Source organism: Pteronotus mesoamericanus, unplaced genomic scaffold, assembly GCF_021234165.1.
Source record: "Pteronotus mesoamericanus isolate MK-2021 breed Mesoamerican mustached bat unplaced genomic scaffold, CSHL_Meso_final contig_73, whole genome shotgun sequence".
NCBI lineage: Eukaryota > Metazoa > Chordata > Mammalia > Chiroptera > Mormoopidae > Pteronotus > Pteronotus mesoamericanus.
This window is the reverse complement of record NW_026555245.1, coordinates 1359628-1381382: the sequence shown is the minus strand read 5'-3', so window position 1 is coordinate 1381382 and position 21755 is coordinate 1359628. Positions and strand designations below refer to the sequence as shown.

General features: G+C 46.8%; 1 protein-coding gene across 1 annotated transcript in view; it reads right to left on the bottom strand.

The window, feature by feature from the left end:
• Window positions 1-15068: 15068 nt before the first annotated feature.
• B4GALT1 (beta-1,4-galactosyltransferase 1) overlaps window positions 15069-21755 on the bottom strand; it is a 48783-nt gene continuing 42096 nt past the window's right edge. The window contains exons 3-6 of the mRNA XM_054582921.1: window positions 19856-20043; window positions 17969-18091; window positions 17242-17346; window positions 15069-17037 (exon numbers count right to left, since the gene is read on the bottom strand). Coding sequence (XP_054438896.1) covers window positions 16905-17037; window positions 17242-17346; window positions 17969-18091; window positions 19856-20043 — 549 coding nt within the window. The 3' untranslated portion in view covers window positions 15069-16904. The remainder of the gene's footprint in view (window positions 17038-17241; window positions 17347-17968; window positions 18092-19855; window positions 20044-21755) is intronic.

Genomic DNA, 21755 nt, shown 5'->3' with positions numbered 1-21755 from the left:
CTCCCATAGCCTTGAGTGGGCTCACATGTGCCGAATCTCAGCCTGTTTTGGCTCTCTGCCGGCTTTGTCTGTTTTCGGTATATAAGAGAGTTAGGGGCCATCCGGTGGGATATAAGAGAGAGAGGGGACATGTGACATGCAGTGTGAGATGCAGGAACACACAGCTTGCAACATGCATGGATCGCCCACCCTTGAATAAAGGCATGTCAAGCATCCCCACGGCTCCATGACTTCCATCTGCCAGAATCCCGTGAACCTGCTCAGCCTTGAAAGGTCACAACACAGCTGGATAGGGTAAAATATAAAACAAATCTGCCAGAAGGTTAGGACATTGAGGGTGCTGGGGAGAGAGCTGTTAAGCTGATACACTTAGAGGTCAAGGCTGAAGAGGATGGGGAGCTGTGAAAGGCTGGAGGCCCCAATGAGGTAGAAGACAAGTGTGGTAAGAGTCAGAATGTGATCGAACTAGAGCCTGAGACATTGGATTTTGAGATTTCTTTCACGGATGACAAGATTCAGGACATGACCACAAGAGGGAGCAGCGGAAGTACATGAAGCGATGTTGCACTAGGAGTCAAGGAATTTGAGGGCTAAATACATATAAACATAGAGGCTTAGAAACAAACACAAACATATATCAGATATACTCAGACGCAGGATGTAGACATACATGTAGATACACACACACACATCATAGACAGGCCTACAACTAATGCATGGATATAGGACACAATACAGCCTCTCCTCTATTCTCTCTCCCAGCATACAACAGACAGGTACACAGACAGGACACAGTGACATGTACATACACAGATATAAAACACATATATAGAGACACCTATAATCATGTGACAGACATGGAAACTTAGATACATATACATGCCAGAATCTTGTGACTTAAGGAAGTAGGTTTTCCTCCTGGGTATTGCTTTTTTCTTTCTTTCTTTCTTTAAAAGATTTTATTTATTTATTTTTAGAGAGAGGGGAAGGGGGGAGAAAGAGAGGGAGATGAATCACCAATGTGTGAGAGAAACATTGATCGGTTACCTCTTGCATGCTCCCAGCTGGGGACCTGGCCCGTAACCCAGGCATGTGTCCTGACTGGGAATCGAACTGGAAACCTTTTGATTCTCAGGCTGGTGCTCAATTCACTGAGCTACACCAGCCAGCGCTCTCCTGGGTATTATTGTTTTTCTTGTTGACTGGCCACTGTGGTGCCCATGTGGCACATATCCAGTTCTTAGAAAAAAGACAGAAACCCGAAGCTTCTCCCAAGTTAGAAACAAAGGTTCTGGCACAGCCCAGCCCTGGCTCACCAGTCCAAGCTGTCTACCTTTGTCTCCCTGGAACTGGAGTTCTAGCTCAAATGCTGCCCCCGGGGCTCCCAGCCAAGGGAAACAGAGCTTCCCCAGGCACAGGGTAGCCCTGGGACAGCTGGTGCAAGCTGGGCAGATAAGTTCTGACACCCAGAACTCCCACCACCCCCAACTTAAGCATCTCCTTCCCAGATAGGCCAGCCTTACCTCACAAAATGGGCTGGTGGGGAAAGGAAACAAAGGTGAGAGGGATGAGGCTGGAGAAACAAGTAGGAATGAAAGTTTCTGCCAGAGGAAAAATGGGAGCCAAAGGGTATTTCTAAATGGGAGAGTGATATATTTGAATTTGTACTTTAGAGCTCCCAACAACTACAATAGTGCCTGGCACATAATAAATATGAATGGCTCTGGTGCCTTCGTATAATGGGGCTGGAAACTGGTGACACTAACGATAGGAACCCCAGTCAGGAGCATTGTATCAGGTGAAGGTGGATGGGGGCTTGTTCTAGGGCCAAGAATGATATAGGAGTGAGTAGAGAGAGAAATGGAAGTGACTATGGGTGTGATAAGAAAGGCCGGCTAGGGCCTGGCCGGTGTTGCTCAGGTGGCTGGAGCATTGTCCTGTAACTGAACGGTCACCAGTTCCATTCCTGGTCAGGATACATGCTTAGGTTGTGGGTTCAGTCCCTGGTTGGGGTGTGTGTGGGAGGCAACTGATCAATGTTTCTCTCTCTCTCTCCCCTTCCCTCTCTTTCCTATGAGAATAAAGAAAGAAAAAAAAAGGGCTGGCTATAACTAAACCTCATGAATAGCAGGGCCCACTGATGTTAATTAAAGCACCACTGTGAGGCAGATGTAGAATCCAACTTGTTAATTTATTTGTCATATATGTATGAAATACACCTGTCACAAAGATGGCAAATATATACATCATCATAAGCGTTTCTATCAGCATACAAACATGTTCTGATGCTTCTCACCCTTAAAATTTTTCTTTAACCGTATCATCCCTCTTTATCTCTCACCTCATTTCTCTGCTTTCTTTCATAGCCTAATTTCTAGAACAAGTTGCCTGTCAAATGCAATTTCTACCGCCTCACCCCGTTCACCCCTAACTTATTCTAACCTGACTTTCATCTCTATACAATCACCACTATCTAATGCCTAGAGAAAGTTGGCTTCTAGGCAAAAACTTTTAGTCCAGAGTATATAACAATTCTAAATTTGTAAGACCCTAATACCATAGCCTCAAAGCACAAAAAGGTAAGAATCAATAGAACTACAAGAATAACCAGAAAAATGTGCAATCATACTAAAAGATTTTTAACAGGTAAAGGACATAAAAGATTTTACTTAAAAATTCATTAAGGTTATTACAGATTTGAACAATACAATTAGCAACTTTGACCTAATGGGGGTACACAGAATGCTGTCCTCCCAAATTCTGACTACAGTGTCTTTTCCTGCATATAAGAACACTTGCAAAAATTGCCCATCGGCTGGGCCACAAAGTAAGTCACAACACATTTCAAAGGATTGATATCATACTGAGGAAGTTTTCTGCTTACAATGCATTGAGCAAGAAAGTTAACAACAACAACAAAAACCCCAATAATTTGAAAATCTGCAGATGATAAGAAGCATGAATATATTTCTATTACCACTGGATGAAAGGAAAAAAAAAATCACAATTGAAATTAGAAAAAATTCAAACTAGGAACTAGAGAGTAAAAAATATGACCCATAAAATTGCAAAATGCTGTTAAATATGTGCTTAGAGGGAAATTTATAGCTTTAGTTATTTTTAAAATTTTTACTTATTATTTTTTTGGAGACAGAGAAACATCAATTTGTTGTTCCATTCGTTTATGCATTAATTGGTTGATTCTTGTTTGTGCCTTCGCTGGGGATCAAACCCATAACCCTGGCGTATTAGGGTGACACTCTGACGAACTGAGCTGCCTGGCCTGGGCTAAATGTATAGCTTTAAGTGAATATATTGAAATATTTATGAAGAGCTGAGCTTTAATCTCAAAGCATTAGAAGAAAAGTAAATTAAGCCCAAATAAAGTAGAAGAAAGGAAATCTTAAAAATTATAGCAGAAATTAATGAAGTGAAAATAAAATATAATAGAGAGGATCAAAACCAAAAGTAAGTAGTGTGGCCTTGTTCAGGAGCCCCCAAACCCCTCATAAGTCCCTCCCCTCTCTTGTAAATTACAGCTGACATCTGAGCACCAAGTCCCCGTAAAGACAGCGGCGTCTGGTTGGATGCCAGCAGGAGGACCACTCTTCTGGTCAGGAGGCTAACAGTCCAGTGCAGCTGCTCAGGGCTGGAGTGCTCCCAGAACCCAGTGAGAGGCCAACGCTCTGATGTTCCCTTGGGGTCTCTCTCCAGCAGTGTTGGGAGAAAGCACACGCTAGGCCTTCAGAGATCCTGGGGACAAGTTTTACATTTCATTTTGTGAGCTGAACTTTGTGTTCTCTGCAGCTTCTGTCCAGGTGGTGAGACCGGCCAAAGAAGCAAAAGCAATAAGGCATACCAGGAAGGCTTGCAGCAAAGGCCCAGTTACCTTTGGACTCTGGATGATGCCCGTGGGAGTACCTCAGGACTGCCACGGGCTCTCTTTCCTTGGCTCTTCCTGGTTTCCGGGATTGACAAAGAAGGCCTTTGTTTCTGGCCTTGAGTCCTGTCTTAAGTGTCCCAGTACAAACCTCAAACAGGCAGGGGGGGCTGGAGGAATAAAACACCCCAGAAAGTTTTCCTAGAACCACGTGCTGGCATCCCTGAAGGGCCCTCACACCATCCCCATCCAGCTTCTGGTTGAGGACCAGAGAAGATCTGGCCGTGGTCACCCAGCGAGTCAACACTGGCCTCCCAGCGCAGGACTTCCTCAGCTCCCTATACCGCCTGCATGCCCCGAAGCAGCATGCTAGGATGTGTCCTCACCTCAGGATCGGTGGGGGGCCTGGCAGGCCTTGTTTCCCATGAGGAAAACCCTGGCACAGTCTTCTGGAGGATGTGGGCAGTGAACCAGCAAGATAGGGCACGTCCAAAATGGAGAGGGTGCCCATAGGCCCTGGGGGGCTCGGAGGACCAGGCTCATCAGCCAGACACACCAGTTACCAAGCCCAGGGCCTGTGGGAGACAAAGTTAAGCCCCAGCACCCAAGTCAGAGGTAGGACAGTCAGTGAGGCCGGCCAGGGCCCAGGCCAGCGTCTGAGATGCGTGCCCCAACAAATGGATCACGATGGGCATTTCTTCTGTCCTCAGCAGCAGTTCTTCTCATTCCATGGTCTCAGTGTGGCTAGGTCAGCTTCTATCCAGGGCAAACCACAGGAAACATAAGCCACCAAGGTCTGGAGTCTGATGAAGTTAAACCCAAAGACATGGTTTTGAGAGCTTTTGGTTCAGCCTGCTTAAAATCATGAATCATCAGACCAAACTACAGTCCCTGGCTTCATTTAGGAAAATGCCATTGGCTAAGGAGGATCTGGAATGGTGTGGCAGCTGCCCCCCTGGGAAGAGGGTGTATGGTGGAGAGAAGTGGTGTCAAGTAGGAAAAATATTACAAGCATATGTGCGTGATACAGTCTTTCCTGTAAGTCAGCCAGGCAACTGCTCAGCTAGCTGCCTGCTGAGCAGCCCGGCACCAAGGAATAGGTGAGAGTCACACGAGGTAACTATGCTGCTCAGCTTTTATTGAATGTAGGTTCACTTAAAGTAGAACATCACCATACATTAATATTCTATTCACACTCTAACAGTCTAAGAGAAATCACACACACACGCACGCATGCACACACACACACACACACATACACACACATGCACGCACACACAAAATCAGTGGGGGATAATGAACCCGAGTCTCAGAGTCTCCGTCTGCAGGTCCAGGAGACAGCACGGTGGTCAAGGGAGTTGTTAGCATCTTATAAGGAAGGACCTCCAGAGCCAGGCGGGCAGCCGGGCAAGCAAAGTCCTCAGTCCAGCTGGGCAGAGCCTCCGGCGGCAGATGGCAAGGGGGATCAGCATGGCGTAGAGCAGCGCTCGGTGTGTGGAGCTCGGCTGTCTCAGCAGTGCTCTGGAACTGGCCTCAGTTATACCTTGAAAGTGGTGTGTTCCATCCTTCTGGGTCTTTTCAATAAATGTCTTGGCACCCCTGATGCCAAGGAGCCTATGGGTGGTACATAGCTGTTCTGTTTGATACCCTCCTGGCAAGGGTGGAATTTCCGCAGGAGACTATCAATGGGTGGTCCCACTCTGCAGACTCAGCTACTCTGACTATGTGCGCAAATATGCCTCCTTGCCAGATGTGTTTCTTCTGACTTAGGTAATTTTCCGCTTGAACCAAAGTGTCATGGCTGACTGACAGCCATTTTAGTTGACAGAAGTGACTCCACTTTGTTTTTATATACTTTACGCCATCTTAATCAGACCAATGTCATTTTATTGGTCCTGCTTTCTACAAAAAGAAAGAGCCAAGGAGTTCAGGCCTCAGCAGATCTGCCTGTCTTTCTACCCTCCCCCATGGGTTCCCAACAGCCTTGGGATAAGACTGTTGACTTTTTTTTTTTTTTAAAGGTGTTACCTATTTATTTTAGAGAGTAGGGAGGGAGAGAAACAAAGTGTGGTGCCTCTCATGCGTCCTCTACTGGAGACCTGGCCCGCAACCCAGGCATGTGCCCTGACTGGGAATCGAACCAGCAACCCTTTGATTCACAGGCTGACACTCAACCCATTGTGCCAAACCAGCCATGGCTGACTGTGTTGATCTTTCCTGGATACCAGGTGTCAGCCCAGGGCAGGGACAGGGCTCAGAAAAGAGACAGAGGAGCTGTAGTGTGAACCATGGGTTGGTTTTTGCTGCCCAGAGCCATGCACCCGGAGGCAGAAAGCAGTTCTACTTCTTCTGGTCCACATTTGTCCGCAGCACTCAGGGGTCTCCCTTCCCCCCTGTACCCATGCCCTAGGCCTCCTGCATCCTCAGGGATGATTTCAGTGGTGCTCACTCCTGTGTGTCTCCCAGACGGAGGCTGCACTAATGTCCCCGGTATAGGGAGCTGCTACCATGACGTATGACAGGTTCCCAAGTCCTCTAAAACCAGAAAGGGAAAACCAAAAAAAACAAAAACTGTGCTCTTGGGTCCAGCCCTCAGTCTACACTGCACTGCTGCTGGCGATTTTGCTGAGGCCAGGCTCAAAGTGAGGGCCATGTCTTCCTGGCTGGGGCAGGGCGCCAGCCTCCTGCTCCCTTGCCGTTTTGTGCAGGGTTTGCTGCTGAGGTGGGGTGAGTGGCTGGACTATGGTTCAATGTTCAGAGCCCTGGTCTGGGACTCAGGAGACTAGGTCAGATACTAATTCTGTGCGACCTCCCTCAGCCTACGTTTCCATGATGGGAATAATTGCGAGGAGCAACTCAGAGTTCTCTCATCAGGAGAGAACACGTGGGAGGCCAGCGGTTCACCGAGTCCGCCTGCACCCTCCCTCGCTCCCTCTCTCACTACAGACTGTGAGTTTGGCGAAGTTGACAACTACAGAGCTGGGCGCCTTGGAGCTGGCCTGTTGCCAGTGCTGCTTTCCTCAGGGAAGACCAAAGTCACAGCAGCCACAGCAACAGGACACTTTCGCAGAAAGGGAGTACTCTGAAGTCTCCACCAATGGCCCAAGTTCCTGGCTGGATAACCTCCAGGGGCTGACCATGGCCAAGGCTCCCGATGCAGGAAGCTCCAGCTGGCGAGGCCCCATGGAAGTGAGCACGATGGGGCATGGCTGGGCACAGACCTCTTGGCCCCTCACCAGATAGAGATTCAAAGACAGAGGCGTGCACTCTTGCTGGTCATGGCCTGGTACCCACCCTGCCATGGCACATGCCTCCCAGAAGCCTTCATATCCGGCCCGGAAATGAGTCTATGATAGCTTCAGGCTCAGCTTTGTGCAAGACTCCAGATGTCGGGGCCTTCCTCAGCAACAGGACTTCCGGATTCTAGGGATGAAGATCCATGGGCAGTGGGGTGCTCCTCTCTTCCCACTGGGCTCACGCATGATTGTCCCGAGAACCCTGATCAGGTGCCTCAGGCCAATCCGGCCCCTAAAAGACAGGGCACAGCGCTCCCCTCTGCCGCACCATTCTTTTTGCCCTTTTAATGTTTTTATTACCTGTGTATAACAGGCATGAATGTTCAACTGCACTTAGGAAATAGTGGCAAGAAATGTCTTAGATTTTCCTAAACTTGAGAGAATCCCTAGAAGCTCCCTAGCCTGAACTTCTGTCCAGCTTCCACAGACATCCTCAGAGTACGCCTGTCCCCCCACATGGGAACAGGCCTCGGGCTTCCTCCATTTCCCCTGTGGGAGGAAGCCCCATCTCCCTTCCAAGCCTGGGCACTTTCAGAGAATGCAGTCCCTCTAGGGGACAACCCAGCCACTTTCTCCATGGGGCCTTGGCCCTCAGGCAGCCCCCGAGGCACCAAGTATTGTTGCTTTATCTCAGAGTGACAGGAGCCTGGCTGCACAGTCTGTGCAGAGAAGGGAAAGAGTCTCTTCATGTTATTGCTGAGCATCTGCTCCCACAAACAATTTCAGAGTAATTCCTGCACTAAATTATTCATATAGTTCCCCTGCCATATATGGAAATAACATTCTGTAGTTTGCTTTTTCCACTTAGACTTCTTTCCAATCAATAAATATAGATCTATTTCATCATTCTCAATGGTCACCGAGTACTTGATTGTTTGGATGTACCTCATTTTACTTAGCACAGTCCCCATTGACGGTGGCTTCTAAGTTTTCAGGGTTATGAACAGTAATAGGGCAAATGTTATTACACATCTTGGTGTAAGGCTATGATTGTTTTTGGATAAATGATTAGAAGTTGAATTGTAAGGTCAAGGGATACATCTATTTTTAAGGTTTATCTACAGGCCACTCCTAGAAAGACTGCACTGATGTGGCAACATGGGGGCAGAGAGTCCCCCATTGTCACCAACACCAAGTCATAGGGCATCTTCCCAAAGGGGCCCTCCTGCCCTCCAAGTCCAGAATGCAGGCTCCCGGGGGCCTTCCCCCCGACCTATACAGAACTGACACCAAGTCATCACCAAGAATCTGGCCCCAGTTTGTCATTGCTTCCTTTAAAAAGCCCCCAGCTCAACTTCCAGTTCCTGCCAAGCGTAAATGCCCAAGTGGGCACTTTGGGAGTAAGCCCCTCCTGGCCCCCTGTCCTGAGACCCTGCCTGAGTTCAAGCCTCACTCTCTCTACCCAATCCCCCCACCTTCCGCTAAGGGATAATTGTGCCTATGTCTAGCTTTGCCACATCAAGCTTCCTTAGGGAAGAATGCTTGTTTTGGGAAAAGAAAGCAACTGAAAAGCCACTCATCTGGGGAAGAGTGACAAGCTGGATTCAACAATCAAACTATGTGCCCACCATTGGGGGGTCCTCAGGTGGCATGCCCCACACGGCCTGCCAATCTCATTCTCAAAATCTCTAGGTGGCTGCTGGACGCACACCGCCATATTCAGCCACTTTTCCTCTCTGATGAGGTCAAGCTTGGCCGCAGGGTGCCTCCTTTTTTTTAAAATCATGATTAAATATACTGCCTTAGTCTTTTCAGGATGCAGTAACAAAAGTATCCTAGGCTGCATGGCTTATAAACAACAGAAATTTATTTCTCACAGTTCTGGAGACTGGGAAGTCTAAGATCAAGGTGACATATTTGATATCTGGTGAAGGGATTCATAGATCACTTTCTCTCTATAATTTTTCGTGACAGAAGGGATGAAGGAGTTCTCTGGGGTCACCTGTGTTTTTGATCACTACCCAAGGACATTGTTTTCATTGCCTTTTAGAGAGAGAGGAAGGGAGAGAGGGAGACAGAGACAGACAGAAACACTGAGGTGAAAAACATTGATTGATTGTGCCCCTACTGGGGATCAAACCCATAACTTAGGCATGTTCCCTGACCAGGAATTGAACCCACAACCTTTTGGTTTACGGGACAACACTCTAATCAACAGAGCCACACGGGCCAGGGCTGAGGTCACTTTTACAAGAGCACTAATCCCCTTCATGAGGGCTCTACCTCTATGACCTAATCACTCCCAACGCATCACCTCCAAATACCATCACATTTGGAATTAGGTTTTGACATGAATTTTGGGGGATACTTTTAGTCTATAGTATATATGTGACATGAAACTTGAACCATTTCTGATGTGTACAGTTCTTTGACATTTAGCTCATTCATTTTGCTGTACAACTATCACCACCATCCATCTCCAGAACTTTCATCTTCTTGAACTAAAACTGTACTCGTACTCATTAAACACTAACTCTCCATTCTTCCCTTTACTCCACTCTTCTACTTTCTGTCTCCCTGAGTTTGACTATTTTAGCTACCTCATAAGAAGTGGAATTATACAATATTTGTCCTGTTGTAACTGGCCTATTTTACTTAGCAGAGTGTCTTCAAGTTTTATCCATGTTGCAGTGTTGTGTCAGAATTTCCTTGCTTTTTAAGGCTGAATGACACTCTATTGTAAGTATAGACCACATTTTGTTTATTCATTTATTTGTCATTAGACACTTGGGTCATTTCCACCTTTCGGCTATTGTGAATAATGCTGCTATGAACATGGGTTTACAAATATCTATTCAAGTCCTTGCTTTCATTTCTTTGGCTATATACCCAGAAGTTGGAATTTCTGGATCATATGGTAGGTAGTTCCATGTTTAATTTTTTGATAAATCACCACTCCATTTTCCGCAGGGGCTGTACCATTTTATATTTCCACCAACAGTGCACAGGGGTTCCAATTTTTCCACATCTTTAGCAAAACTTATTATTTATTTTTTAAATTTTATTTATTTTTAGAGAGAGGGGAAGGGAAGGAGAAAAAGCAACTCCTGGTTGCCTCTCCCATGGCCCCAACTGGGGACCTGGCCCACAACCCAGGCATGTGCTCTGACTGGCAATTGAAAAGGTGACCTTTCAGTCAGCAGGCCAGCACTCAATCCACTGGGCCACACCAGCCAGGGCTATTTATCTTAGTTAATAAACATTCTAACGGCTATGAAGTGGTATCTCCGTGTCATTTTGAATTGCATTTCCACAGCATGCCTTCTTAAAGTCAGGATACTCCAAGTCCTTTTTTTACAGGGAAGATGGCCCACCTGAAAGGAGCAGGGGTGCGAAGCTGGCTCCTACACCCCTTTTCATCCTACCTCCTTCTTTCAGGAGCTGAGCAGAGGCTCAGGCATCCCATGCAATTCCTGTGCTTCTCCCTCAGATCCTGAGGGATGATCAGGAAGCCTGAGTTTTAAAAACCTAAGGAAGAGCAGGAGAGAACATTCTGCTCTGTGCCCGGAGGAGCCTCAGGCAGGAAGAGAGAGGTAGCATCAGAAACTTTATCCTGGCCCTGGCCGGGTAGCTCAGTTGGTTACAGCGATGTCCCAATACACCAAGGTTGAGAGTTCAATCCTGGTCAGGGCACACACAAGAAATCAACCAATGAATGTATAAATAAGTGCAGTAAAAAATTGATGTTTCTATCTTTCTCTCCCTCTTTCTAAAATCAATAAAATAGAATAAAAAACAGAAGAGCAAACTGAGGCTCAGATTGGGAAATTGGCTTGCCCAGAGTCCCATAGTGCATGGGAAGGCAGAGAAAGCCAAAGTAACAATCACTGAATGGCTTCTTTCTGGCTGTCTTCCTGGGCCCCCTGCCTGGTGACCTGGCACACATCTTGCTCCAGCACAGACATTCTTGGAGTGCCACATTCTTCTGGTCCCCGTCTGGACCCTGTCACTTTTCAGGACAACCATGTCCTGCAGGTTTCTCTGCCTCACAGCCTGGGTACACGTCCCAGAGCCCAGACAAAATCAGCAGCCACATTTCCTGCATGGGGACTCTGCCAGGAGGAAATGAGGCTTGTCTGGCATGACTGACTCAGCCAAACACACCTCATTTCCTTTCTGATCGGGTAAGAAGTTCCAGTTCTAAGAAGAAATTGGCTCTAAGGAATGTCTGAACTCCCACCTCCTGGAAGAAACAAGAGAATGGATGGATGCCTGGGAGTGTGGTGGAAACTTGGCTATCTTCTCATTTCCTTGACCTCCCCTGACCCTCTCCAGCTTCCCGGTTGCACTCACATATCTCCTCTGGCACCCACCTACATGGACACCACAGCCCTGCCTCCGAAGGACATCTGCAAGTCACTGACTTGCCATCCAGGTCACATTCTCACATGGAAAAGATTTATGGGGAAGAGGGCGATCTGGTGCCTACCACGTCCACACTCATGACTGCTGAGCTCTGCCTCGTTCACACCTGCACGGGATCCCATGTGAAGTGAGAGATTGAGACAGCACTTTCCAAGGAAATTGCCAACCCCGGGAACCTGTCCTTGACCCTCTTCCTCATACTTTCTTCCTTTCCTGGACCCTTGGAGCCTATGGGGTGTGGGGTGGGGGTTCAAGACCCCTCCCTCCCTAAAGCAGTCACTCCAAACACCTTGAGGTAGGGAAGGGGTGGGGAAACACCACTGGTAAGGCCCTGAGTGTCTGCAGAAGAGGAATTGTAACTTACCCTGAGGTTCACCTGCCCAACTGCCACATAATTAAGCCCCAGACATGTGGCCTAGAAGAGAAAAAAAGAAAAGATCTCCACTCTATCTGGTGTGTGTGATGGTAATGTGTGCAGAGCTGTCTATATGTCCATGTCAGCAGGTGCATCCATATGCATTAAAAAAAAACACCAAAAACCTAACAAACATTTGTAACATATATAATGCTTATTATGGGCCAGGCATAGTGTAAGTGCTTTGTAAGTATTAACTCACTTGTTCTTTTTAACAACACTACAAAATTGGTACCCCTATCCCTATTGTACACATAAACAAACGCAGGCACAGAAAGGCTAAGTCATCTGCTCAAGGTCATAGAACTAGCAAGAAGCAGAAGCAAGATTTGAACCCTGCATCATAGCCTTCTCACTGGCACATGTCCTGTATATTATGCATGTTCGTGTACATCCATCTGTGTGGACATATACATCTTCGGAGAGAAAAGGGTGTTCCACTTAACCCAAACCTTACAGCTTGCAAAAGCCCTGAAAGGCAGCACTTTGTCCAAAGTATCAGAGACATCTGTTAGGTCAGATCTGAGCCGCAGGCCACCTCTGCTCCCGACTGGGGACATAAGGGATCCTTCTAGCAGTCACAGGGATGGGTGGAGACAGCCAGATGGCCTGCAAAGGAGGGCTACAAGGGACCACCCTTTCTGCTCCTGTTTCCCAACTGGTCCCACCTGTGCAGCTCCAGCCTGGCAGGGGCTGTGGCTACCTCAGCCTGGATAGCCGGGGCAGCCTCTCCCGCTCACTGGTTTCCTCTGGCCCATTTCTTCCAGCTGCCAGTTCAATCCAAGCAGCATGTAAGAGGCTGCTGCTGGGCAGTTACCGTCTCACATCCTTGGGTCACAACCAAGACCTTCTAGTTAAATGTCCTGGGGCTGCCAAGAAAGCTTATTTTGGGTATTAGTGATTAAGTGGCACTGTCAGTATCTTGTGTAAGTGGCTCCCGCAACTATCTCAGCACTATTCTGGCACTTGTTGAAAATAGCAAAAATGTGGCCAGGGGAAGCGCTGGGGAAATTTCTACTCTGAGGTGGGACTAGCTACTATGTAGTGAGTACCTGTGAAGTGTCAGTCGTTTTATTTTTTTTTAAGATTTTATTCATTTTTAAAGACTTTACTTATTTTTAGAGAGAGGGGAAAGGAGGAAGAAAGAGGGAGAGAAACACCGATGTGCGAGAGAAATATCAATAGGTTGTCTTTTGCACGCCCTGGCCTGCAACCCAGGCATGTGCCCTGACTGGGAATCAATCTGGCAACCTTTGTGGTTCACAGGTCAGTGCTCAATCCACTGAGCCACACTAGCCAGGGCCGCACATTCGTTGTTTTAGATATCTCACCTCTTTTAAGCCTCAAAAGTCTCTGTGAAAATGAGGCTCAGATGGAGAAATGGGTGTGTTAAACAAAAATCTTTAACTTCCATAACTGAAGTCTTTTTAATGTTTCTTTTTTTACATTATTTTTTACTGTATGTTTTCCATTACCATTTATCCCCCTACACCATCTTCCACCTCTACCCACCCCTCTTGAGGACTTTTTAAAATAAAGTTTTATTGAGCCAAAAATGCTAACCAGAAGACCAATCCTGGGGCATGGAGTCTCAACCACCAGCAGCATGGCCAAGCAGAAAAGACGGTATGTCGGTCATCCCAGAGTTTGCAAGCGTTTCTATACATCAAGTACGGAGGAGAGAAAGGAAGAGGTAGTCTGCAAGGGGTGGGAGAAGGTGAAGCAGGTCAAGCTCTGCGGTAGCAGAGTCCGAATAAAGAGATGTCTGCTCCAGCGGAACGGCTGTGGGCAGCAGCCGAGAAAGCCCACATGTACACGAGCGGAGGCTCCTGTAGTTCGACGGTGCCTGGGCAAAATAACCTGCAGATATGGCCACCTGGAAATTAATCCGAAATTCCAACAGGCAAAACAGGAATGTGAGAAGTCCTTTGTCAGTTGTCCCTCAGCCATTAACAGACTTTCACTCTCAGGCCACTGTAACTTAATTTAGAACATCTTGGAATTTTTTTATCAGCCGACTCCAGGGAGGTGTGTGGGCGGATACCAGCACCTCCTGCTGCCCAACGCCCCAGCCCCAGCCATGAGACCCGGAACCAGGGAGGCGTGAGAGGCAGACCTCTGCTTTCCTCAGATCCTCCAGCACGCAGCCCCGATCACTGCCTGCCAGCTCTGGGAGAGCCCAAACCCTTTAAATCAGAAGAGGAACCACCTGCAGTTACAAAGATAGGGACATTTATTCATTTTATATTACTGGATTTTCAAAGCAAAAATACAGTTCTGTTTTGAACACCAAATTCAGACCCCCCCCACCCTTACAATGGTAAATACATACATTTGCACACACAGGAAATCATAATACACAGCACAACAGGTCTCCAGGACAGGAAAGCTGCTGTCCTGGCTGCGAGGGAAGCCCCGTGGCCAGCCCTGAGGTCAGCAGAGATCCTGCCCAGGCTGAGAGCCGCACCGGCATTTCCTTCACCCTCCTGGGCCACCTCTGCCTTCTGATTTTTTTCCTCCAAAAACCACTTTACAGTATCACCAGCAATGGGAAAGACAGAAACAAAGGCACAGTATGTAACAACTTCATGGTGACAACTTCCAGGTAAAGGAAATGCTCCCTGAACTCTTGGCCTGCCCTCCCCAGGGAGGAAACAAGTCCTAGAGCATCTCATGAACCAGGCAAGCATCCAGGCCTAACCTTGGGCCAGGTGGCCCCCATGAGAGCACCAGGTCAGTAAATGAGGAACAGATGACCTAGGGTTTCCCTTGGTTCTAAGAATGAACCACATACTTGAATATTCTTATACAACATAAAGGAAAATGTAACAAAAATTTTTTTTTTAAGTATGATTTTTTTAAGAGAGTAAAGTAAGTAACAAAGTTTCCAGGGTATTTGTTTCCTTTCTTTTAAGGCACTTTGGAAAAGTCAGGATCTGGGGTCAGAGAGGCCTTCATTCTTTGCATTTCCCAAAACTCCTCAGTGCAGTTATTCTGAGTTTTATAAACATCGTTATTAAGGAATGGGGAACTGACAGAAGGAATACTCTTTGCATAGCCCAAATGCTTCTGCAGTGGTAAATAAATTTTAATCAATACAAAGGCTTCTGGAAAAAAAATAAGTTAGCATCTGAGATGCTCAAAGCAGTAAAGGCACAGATAAAACTGGGGCTGTATACCAACTCAGCCTCCACACCGAGGGCTGGTTTCCCGGTCAGTGGTGGGGGTCCCAGCTGCCACCAGCTGAAAAGTCAACCCTGCAATTAAACAGCTGAGTCTCATGTCCTTAGCCCAGTCTGGACCCAGCAAGGGCACCCAGTGGTAGAAATTGCCTCATGCATCTCTCCCCAGGCAGGCTAAACCTCTCCCAGCAGAGGTGGGTTTTGAGAAAACAGCTGTGTGGGTCAGCCTCCCTGGAGTGGGGGCACCCACTAAAAACCTGAGGGGGAAAGGGAGGCTTTAGGCACCAGAGTGGTTGTGGGAGTGTGGGTGCGTTCAGCTGAATTTCTGTTTCTAATTAAAAGGCACGTTCATGCTGGAGAATGAATAGTCTATTTGACCCTGAGTGCCACAGGCAAGTTTTAGGGAACAGGCAAGAAGCAAAGGAACAAAAAGGGGGAGGAAGAAGGAGAACCAGTCCTGCAAGGTAGGACAGGCAGAAGCTCCAAGGGAGGCTGCCCGAGACTTCAAGGAGACTTCAAGGGTGCCAGAACAGAGGTTCCCTCCACCTCCCCAGGCTAAAGGCCAGTAAAGAGACCTGACTGCTGTCATTTACAGCTCCACAGCCTAGGTCTTGGGGGTAGAGAGACGGCCAGTCCAGGGAGGTGCCCTCCCTGCTGCCCACCTGGCAAAGGTGAGGAGGTGGGGAGATCTGCCTGGGACGCCAAGGCCTCTGCCTTCCCGCAGAGGTCCTTAAACGCCTTTCCTTCCTCCAAGAGTCGGAAGGTGATTTTGCTCTTCACAAAACCTGGCCTGCCAGCTAAATCTGGGGCCTGCTTGTGGCCACTACAGCATACAGAATTTTTTTCCCCTAAAAAGAATGCTCAGTCCCCTCCTCACATTTAAAACATAATAAAAATACATAGGTAATTCAAGTTTACAGAGTATACTCGGAAAAATAAATTGCCATGACTTATTACTAATAACAGCTATGCAAATTTGGATCAACACAAAATCAAGCTAGATCATTAACCAGAATTGGATTTGGCCTTTAAAATACTACAAACTGCAAACTGCTATTTAAAAAAAAAAAAGTTTTACATTCAGAAATCAGGCAATTTGCAGAAAGGCCACTGAATGTGAGAGCACCCAAGGCTTTTGCTCTGATGGCTAAATTTGCCTTGGAATTCACACGTTATCAGGGCAAAAGGTCTGAGGCTCAAGTTTTAAAACTCTTTTGCTAAGAAAAGACACACATGTGATTGTAATAGTTGTATAGCAGTAAAAAAAGGTGGGGGGGAGGTGGTAAAATGAGAATAGTTGAAACTGTTTTTGTTAAAATATGACAACCAAAAAATATCACACCAATCCAATTTCAGCAGCACTCTCCAATTTTGCATAAAGTAGTAATAGTACATGACTGGAAGCAAAATTCTTACCTACTTCACAACAAATAAGCAGTTTGTCACTAAGGAATGAGTCCCACAGTCACCAAATATGGGGCTGTATAGAGCTGATTCTTTGGGGTGTGATGCCGTGAACATGCTGAGAACTCCCAAAGGCTGACGGTTTCTACACTTACAAACCCCTCGCAGAGCTAAGTCACATGCCGAGCCAAGTTGGGGGCAAAATATCCGGCTCCGTCCAGTCAGCTGGAAAGGCATGTGAATGAGCGAAGGGGCCCTATCACTCTGGCTGGAAAGAATGAGAGGGACCAGCCCAGCACATTGGCAGAGACGCAGCAGAGGTCCCTGGCCATTCTTAGGTCTCTGATCAGTGTAGCAAAATGCTAGCTTGGTGTCCCGACGTCCACTGTGATTTGGGTATATAACGGGTATTTCTCTATGTCCAACACCTCATAGGTCAGTGAGTTCAAGCCATCAGAGAGCATTGTCTCCTTTGTGTGTGCAATTCGGTCAAACCTACAAGGAGAAAAAAGGCAAGCAGTTGGTGTCAAAATACCACTCTAAGAAAAAATCATTAAATGTTGGTACTTTGTTACCTTCCCCACCTTGGACTGAACCCTCCCTTCCTCCCCGGGCAGGGAACCCTCCCTCAGGGCCTCCTTCCTGCAGCCTGCCCCACCCTAAAAGGGAAGAAGGAACATCAAATAACACTGAACACACCTCTGAGGATTGGGTTCATTTTTCTTGTCCCTTGAGTGGCGAATCATCCGACACTTCCCAACCACAGCATTTGGGCGAGAAATAGACATACCTTTATAAATTAATCTGCAAGGAGTGAGAGGAACAAAACCATTATAGAGCTGCCGTAAGGCCTGGGTCTGAGAGCCCCAGCTGCAGGGTTGTTGCCCCATCTACCATCCTGCTTACTGTTCTCACTTGCCCACATCCCAGCCCAGCGTGGAACTGGTTAAACTCACACTCCTTCCCCCTGTCTTTTTACCACTGGTTCCCCGGTTTGTGTTGGGGACTATTTGGTGCCAGGCTCTGGGGGTGTCTGCTCTCATGGAACTGACAGCGTGGATGCTTAGAATGTAGGGCTGCCAGAGGCAGGGTGGAGGTGAAGCAGGGAGGTGGGGTTGTGGGGCACCAACAGAGAAGCAACTAACTACCTGGGCAACACTAAACAGCCACGTGGTGAAGAATGGGAAAGCGTCTGCCAGGACGTTTTGGGCAGCCCGGAAAGCATAGGCAGAGCAGGGAGGGCGAGCAAGCACAGTGCCCTCGGGGAGCAACACAAGCTTCCAGGACTGGTGAGCGGGTCTGGGGCTGGAAGTGGCTGGAGATGAGGCTGGAGATAGGGGCAGAGGCTGAGTCAGGGAGGCCTTCTCCAAGCGTTGAGCAACCCAGGAAACAGTGCCAGTGTCAGAAGGTTGTGACTGTTCGTTACCTGTTGAAAATGTCGTCATCTTCACCTCCCCAGCCCCAATAATTATTGGGAAATCCATTGATGGTGAGAAACTGTTGTTTACTTAGAGCAGACACACCTCCAAAAAACTGAACATAAGGTAAGCTGGGGAAGAAAAACACACACACATGACCAGTGGTTGGTAAGTTCTGACTTCCTCAAAATAAAGCTTGCTCAAAACAGAACCACTTCTCAAGTTATTTTTATTTTCTAGAACATTTTAATTGGAGATTTATAAGGTTTTCTTTGTTTTGATTTTATAGAGGACTCTGATTATCTTAGAAAGACACGGATATCAAAAAACAGATTTTTTTCCCCCCCTAAGAATACTGTGTCACTTCTGTGGTGATCTAGGAAATAAATTCCAAGAGCATAAGCCCAGGTCTGCTGCACCAGTCAGGAATCCTCTTCCCATGTGTCCTGCTCCTGCACCGGAAATCCTTATCCAGGAGGTCCTGGAACCTGAGATTGTGAGTCTCCCTGTGCCCACTCTGCCATGTGCCCACCCCATTTACAGTCTAGCTTTCATTCTTCCAAAGGTCTACCTGCTTGAACACGGACTGACTCGAATAGTCAAGATAACATTTCTAAAAATTTTGTCAAATAAGTTTCTTGGAAATTTCTACCATATCCTGACTTAGCAACATGTAGAATGGTGGATCTACATTTTTAAGCTGCAGTGTCTCTTCCATTTTGTATTTCAGTGTTTTAATGGTTATGAATCGTGGCCTCCTAAGGGCTACAGAGGAAATATTGATAAGAAATGTTAAGAACCAGGACATGCGCAGGGGCCATGTGAAGGCCTTCTGTAGGTCCTTTAAAGGCTGTGGTTTTGCCCCGACCCTGTGTGTAGTTCCAAACCACACTCAGGCTCCTACTGAAATCCAGAAAGATCAAAACCTATCACACAAATTAAGAAAAACTCTAACAGATTTAATGAGAGAAGTCAGCCAAACCATACAGAACACATTAAAAAAAAAAAAAAAAAAAAGGAGCAGTTACCATTTTCAAATACGTTCAGCAACTCTGACTGCAAATATCCATAAGCAAAGATGCCTGGGGGCTTGCTTTAATGAATCTGAGGTAATCTATCTGTAATAAGGTATCATCACGGAGGTGCCAAGTCATCTACCTTTTTGGCTTACCTCACAGTACCATCTGTACTTTAATGTGAGGGTTTGAACCAGAGGTGGCGAGGCCAATAAAGTGTTTTGATAATAAAGTGTTTCTACAGAAACAGACTCTTAGTGACTTCTAGGGGAAGTACAAGCTGAGCTGACAAGATCTGGTTTTGCTGCCTCTGCTGCTTTTTCTTACCTCCTACTCCATCCCCCAGGCCTAAGTGGTTCTGGGGAAAACAGACACAGTGCTGTGCTAAGAGGGGTCAGGGTATGAGCCTGTGCATTGAAAAAAGAAGATACACAAACAGAGAGGGAGGGTAGGCGGGCAGAGAGAGACATTTACAGTTAAATCTTTCCTCTTTGAAGACAGCAAGATTAGGGCTGGAAAACTTGTGATCTCGGGGAAGGATTTCATAATAACCCTATATCTATACTGGGGGGAAATGATTCTAATTTGTGTCCCAAATTGGGCGGGGAAGGGGAGAAAAGAAAGCAAGGAAACACAGCATTGGTCTGTAGCCATCCCAAACATTAAAAACTCTTCTTGCCTGGATGTGCAGAGGTTGTAGGCCTTTCTGGACTCTACTTTCCTCCCCCAAAAAATTGACTTTGGGCTTAAAAAGCATCCATTTCTCAGAGGAGGCAATCTTTTCTGGAGCAAAAAGCACTCCTGGGCTGAAGGAACATCTCCTAGCTGTCCTATCAGAGAGGAACATATTTTCTGTAGACTCTGGTGAACAGCTCTTACCTAAATCCAAACTTATCCATTGCTACAGAGATGTGCCGTGGCTGTGAAAAACACCTGTAGGCATTACGGTCATCCATTGGAATGAGGTCCACGTCGCTAAACACGAAGCAGTTGTAGTCATAGTCCTTCAAGGCCTCTCGGAAGCCAATGTTGAGAAGCTTAGCACGATTGAACATGGTGTCTCCAGCCTAGTGCGGAAACAAAAGAAGTGACATGAGAAACCTTAAGGACTTTGAGCAGAACACAGGCGCTGGTGACTTGCCCATTATATGTGGTCATTTGTCCACTCATGGGCTTCATTTTTTCTGCCCCCATTTACAAATTAATACAAAGTAGTATGTCCTGAGTCAGTATTCCCACTTCTTGGAATTACCCTGAAAAATTTGCAAATGTGCAAATGACATATGAACATTATTCCCCAAGGAGTGTCCATCAGAGCAAAAGACTGCAAACAATGACATAAGCACCACAAGGGAACTGCTTAAATAAATCATGGTACATCCATAAAATGAAATAGAATGACTTAAACTTCCACCCTCTTTATATGGTCGATAACCACACTCTGTGCCTACCAGGTGCCTGTCACTAAACTAGGCACCAGAGAAACACGGCAAACCCCACTAGGTCTCTGTCCTCACGGTGCTCATAGCATATGGTGGGAAGCAGTGTGGTACACGCCACAACAGGAACAGGGTGTAAGACAGAGAGGACAACACCTGCTTCAGGAAGCTGACCACTGAGTCCCAAAGTACCAAGTCTGTTCGTGCCAAAGTACTTCATATTTTACTTACTTACCCTGTTTATTTTCTCCCCTCTCCCCCTACCATTAGAATGTATGCTCAATAAGAGGCTGGATTTTTTAGTATTTATTCACCCAGGGCTTTGAACACTGCTTGGCATACAGTAAGAGCTCAATAAATAACTGCTGGCTGGCTGGATGATAGATGGATGGGAGGATGAACGGATGGATGAGTGAGTAGGCCGATGGATGGATTTCAACATACAAAGGCAGAGAGCAATCCTCTCTGGGAAGTGCCAATCGAAGGGCCCTTCAGAGTCAGCAGCATGGGTCTCTTACCAACTCCCATGGCCCTGGGTTAGTAAGACCAGTAACAGTATCAACACTGACACTCTTACACTTAGCACTTCACAAGCCCTTCCACACACGAGCTCTCATCCTGACCAGGACCCTCCCAACTACACCATGAAGAAACTAAGGCCACACAAGTGACACAGTTGGGACTGGCGCTCTGGATCCCTAACTCTATGCTCTTTCCTTTGGGATAAACATCAGGCCCATCTACTTTGGGGAAAAATATGTCTCACAAGGGCCTGCAGTGGTTACACAGTCTCAAAAGTGGGATACCCAAACCTCTCTCCAGGCTCCCGAGGAGGACTTGGAAATGTCCTCCACAAGGCTCCCCGTGTGAGAACAGGGCCGGCAGACAGCACCTCCGCTGCCCAGCCTCAGGTGGGTGGCTCAGGGAAACAAACCACCTAAGAAAAATAAGTACCAGGAAGTCAGACAAAGCGCCCAAAAGAATACTAATGAATTAAGGCAACATCCTCCTCAAGAGCTCCGCTCTTCAGCCTATGACAGAGCTTTCTAACCACACATGGTGAAAAGGGAAAGCTGTGACCAACTAACAGTACACACGGTATTCTTCGGCTGTCCTGCCAGTTAAGTCATTTAGAATTCTGCCTCCAGTTAATTCTGTAAGTCACGAGGCAAAAAGAAGTTCAAAGTTTAGACACTGTATATGAAAACTATAAAGTTGTTGTAATTATTATTATAATAATACATTGCTAATATTTATTGGGGGATGAAGATGACATACCAAGCAAGGGTAGGTGTTTATATGCATGTCATGTCATTTAATCATCTCTATAATCTTGTAGC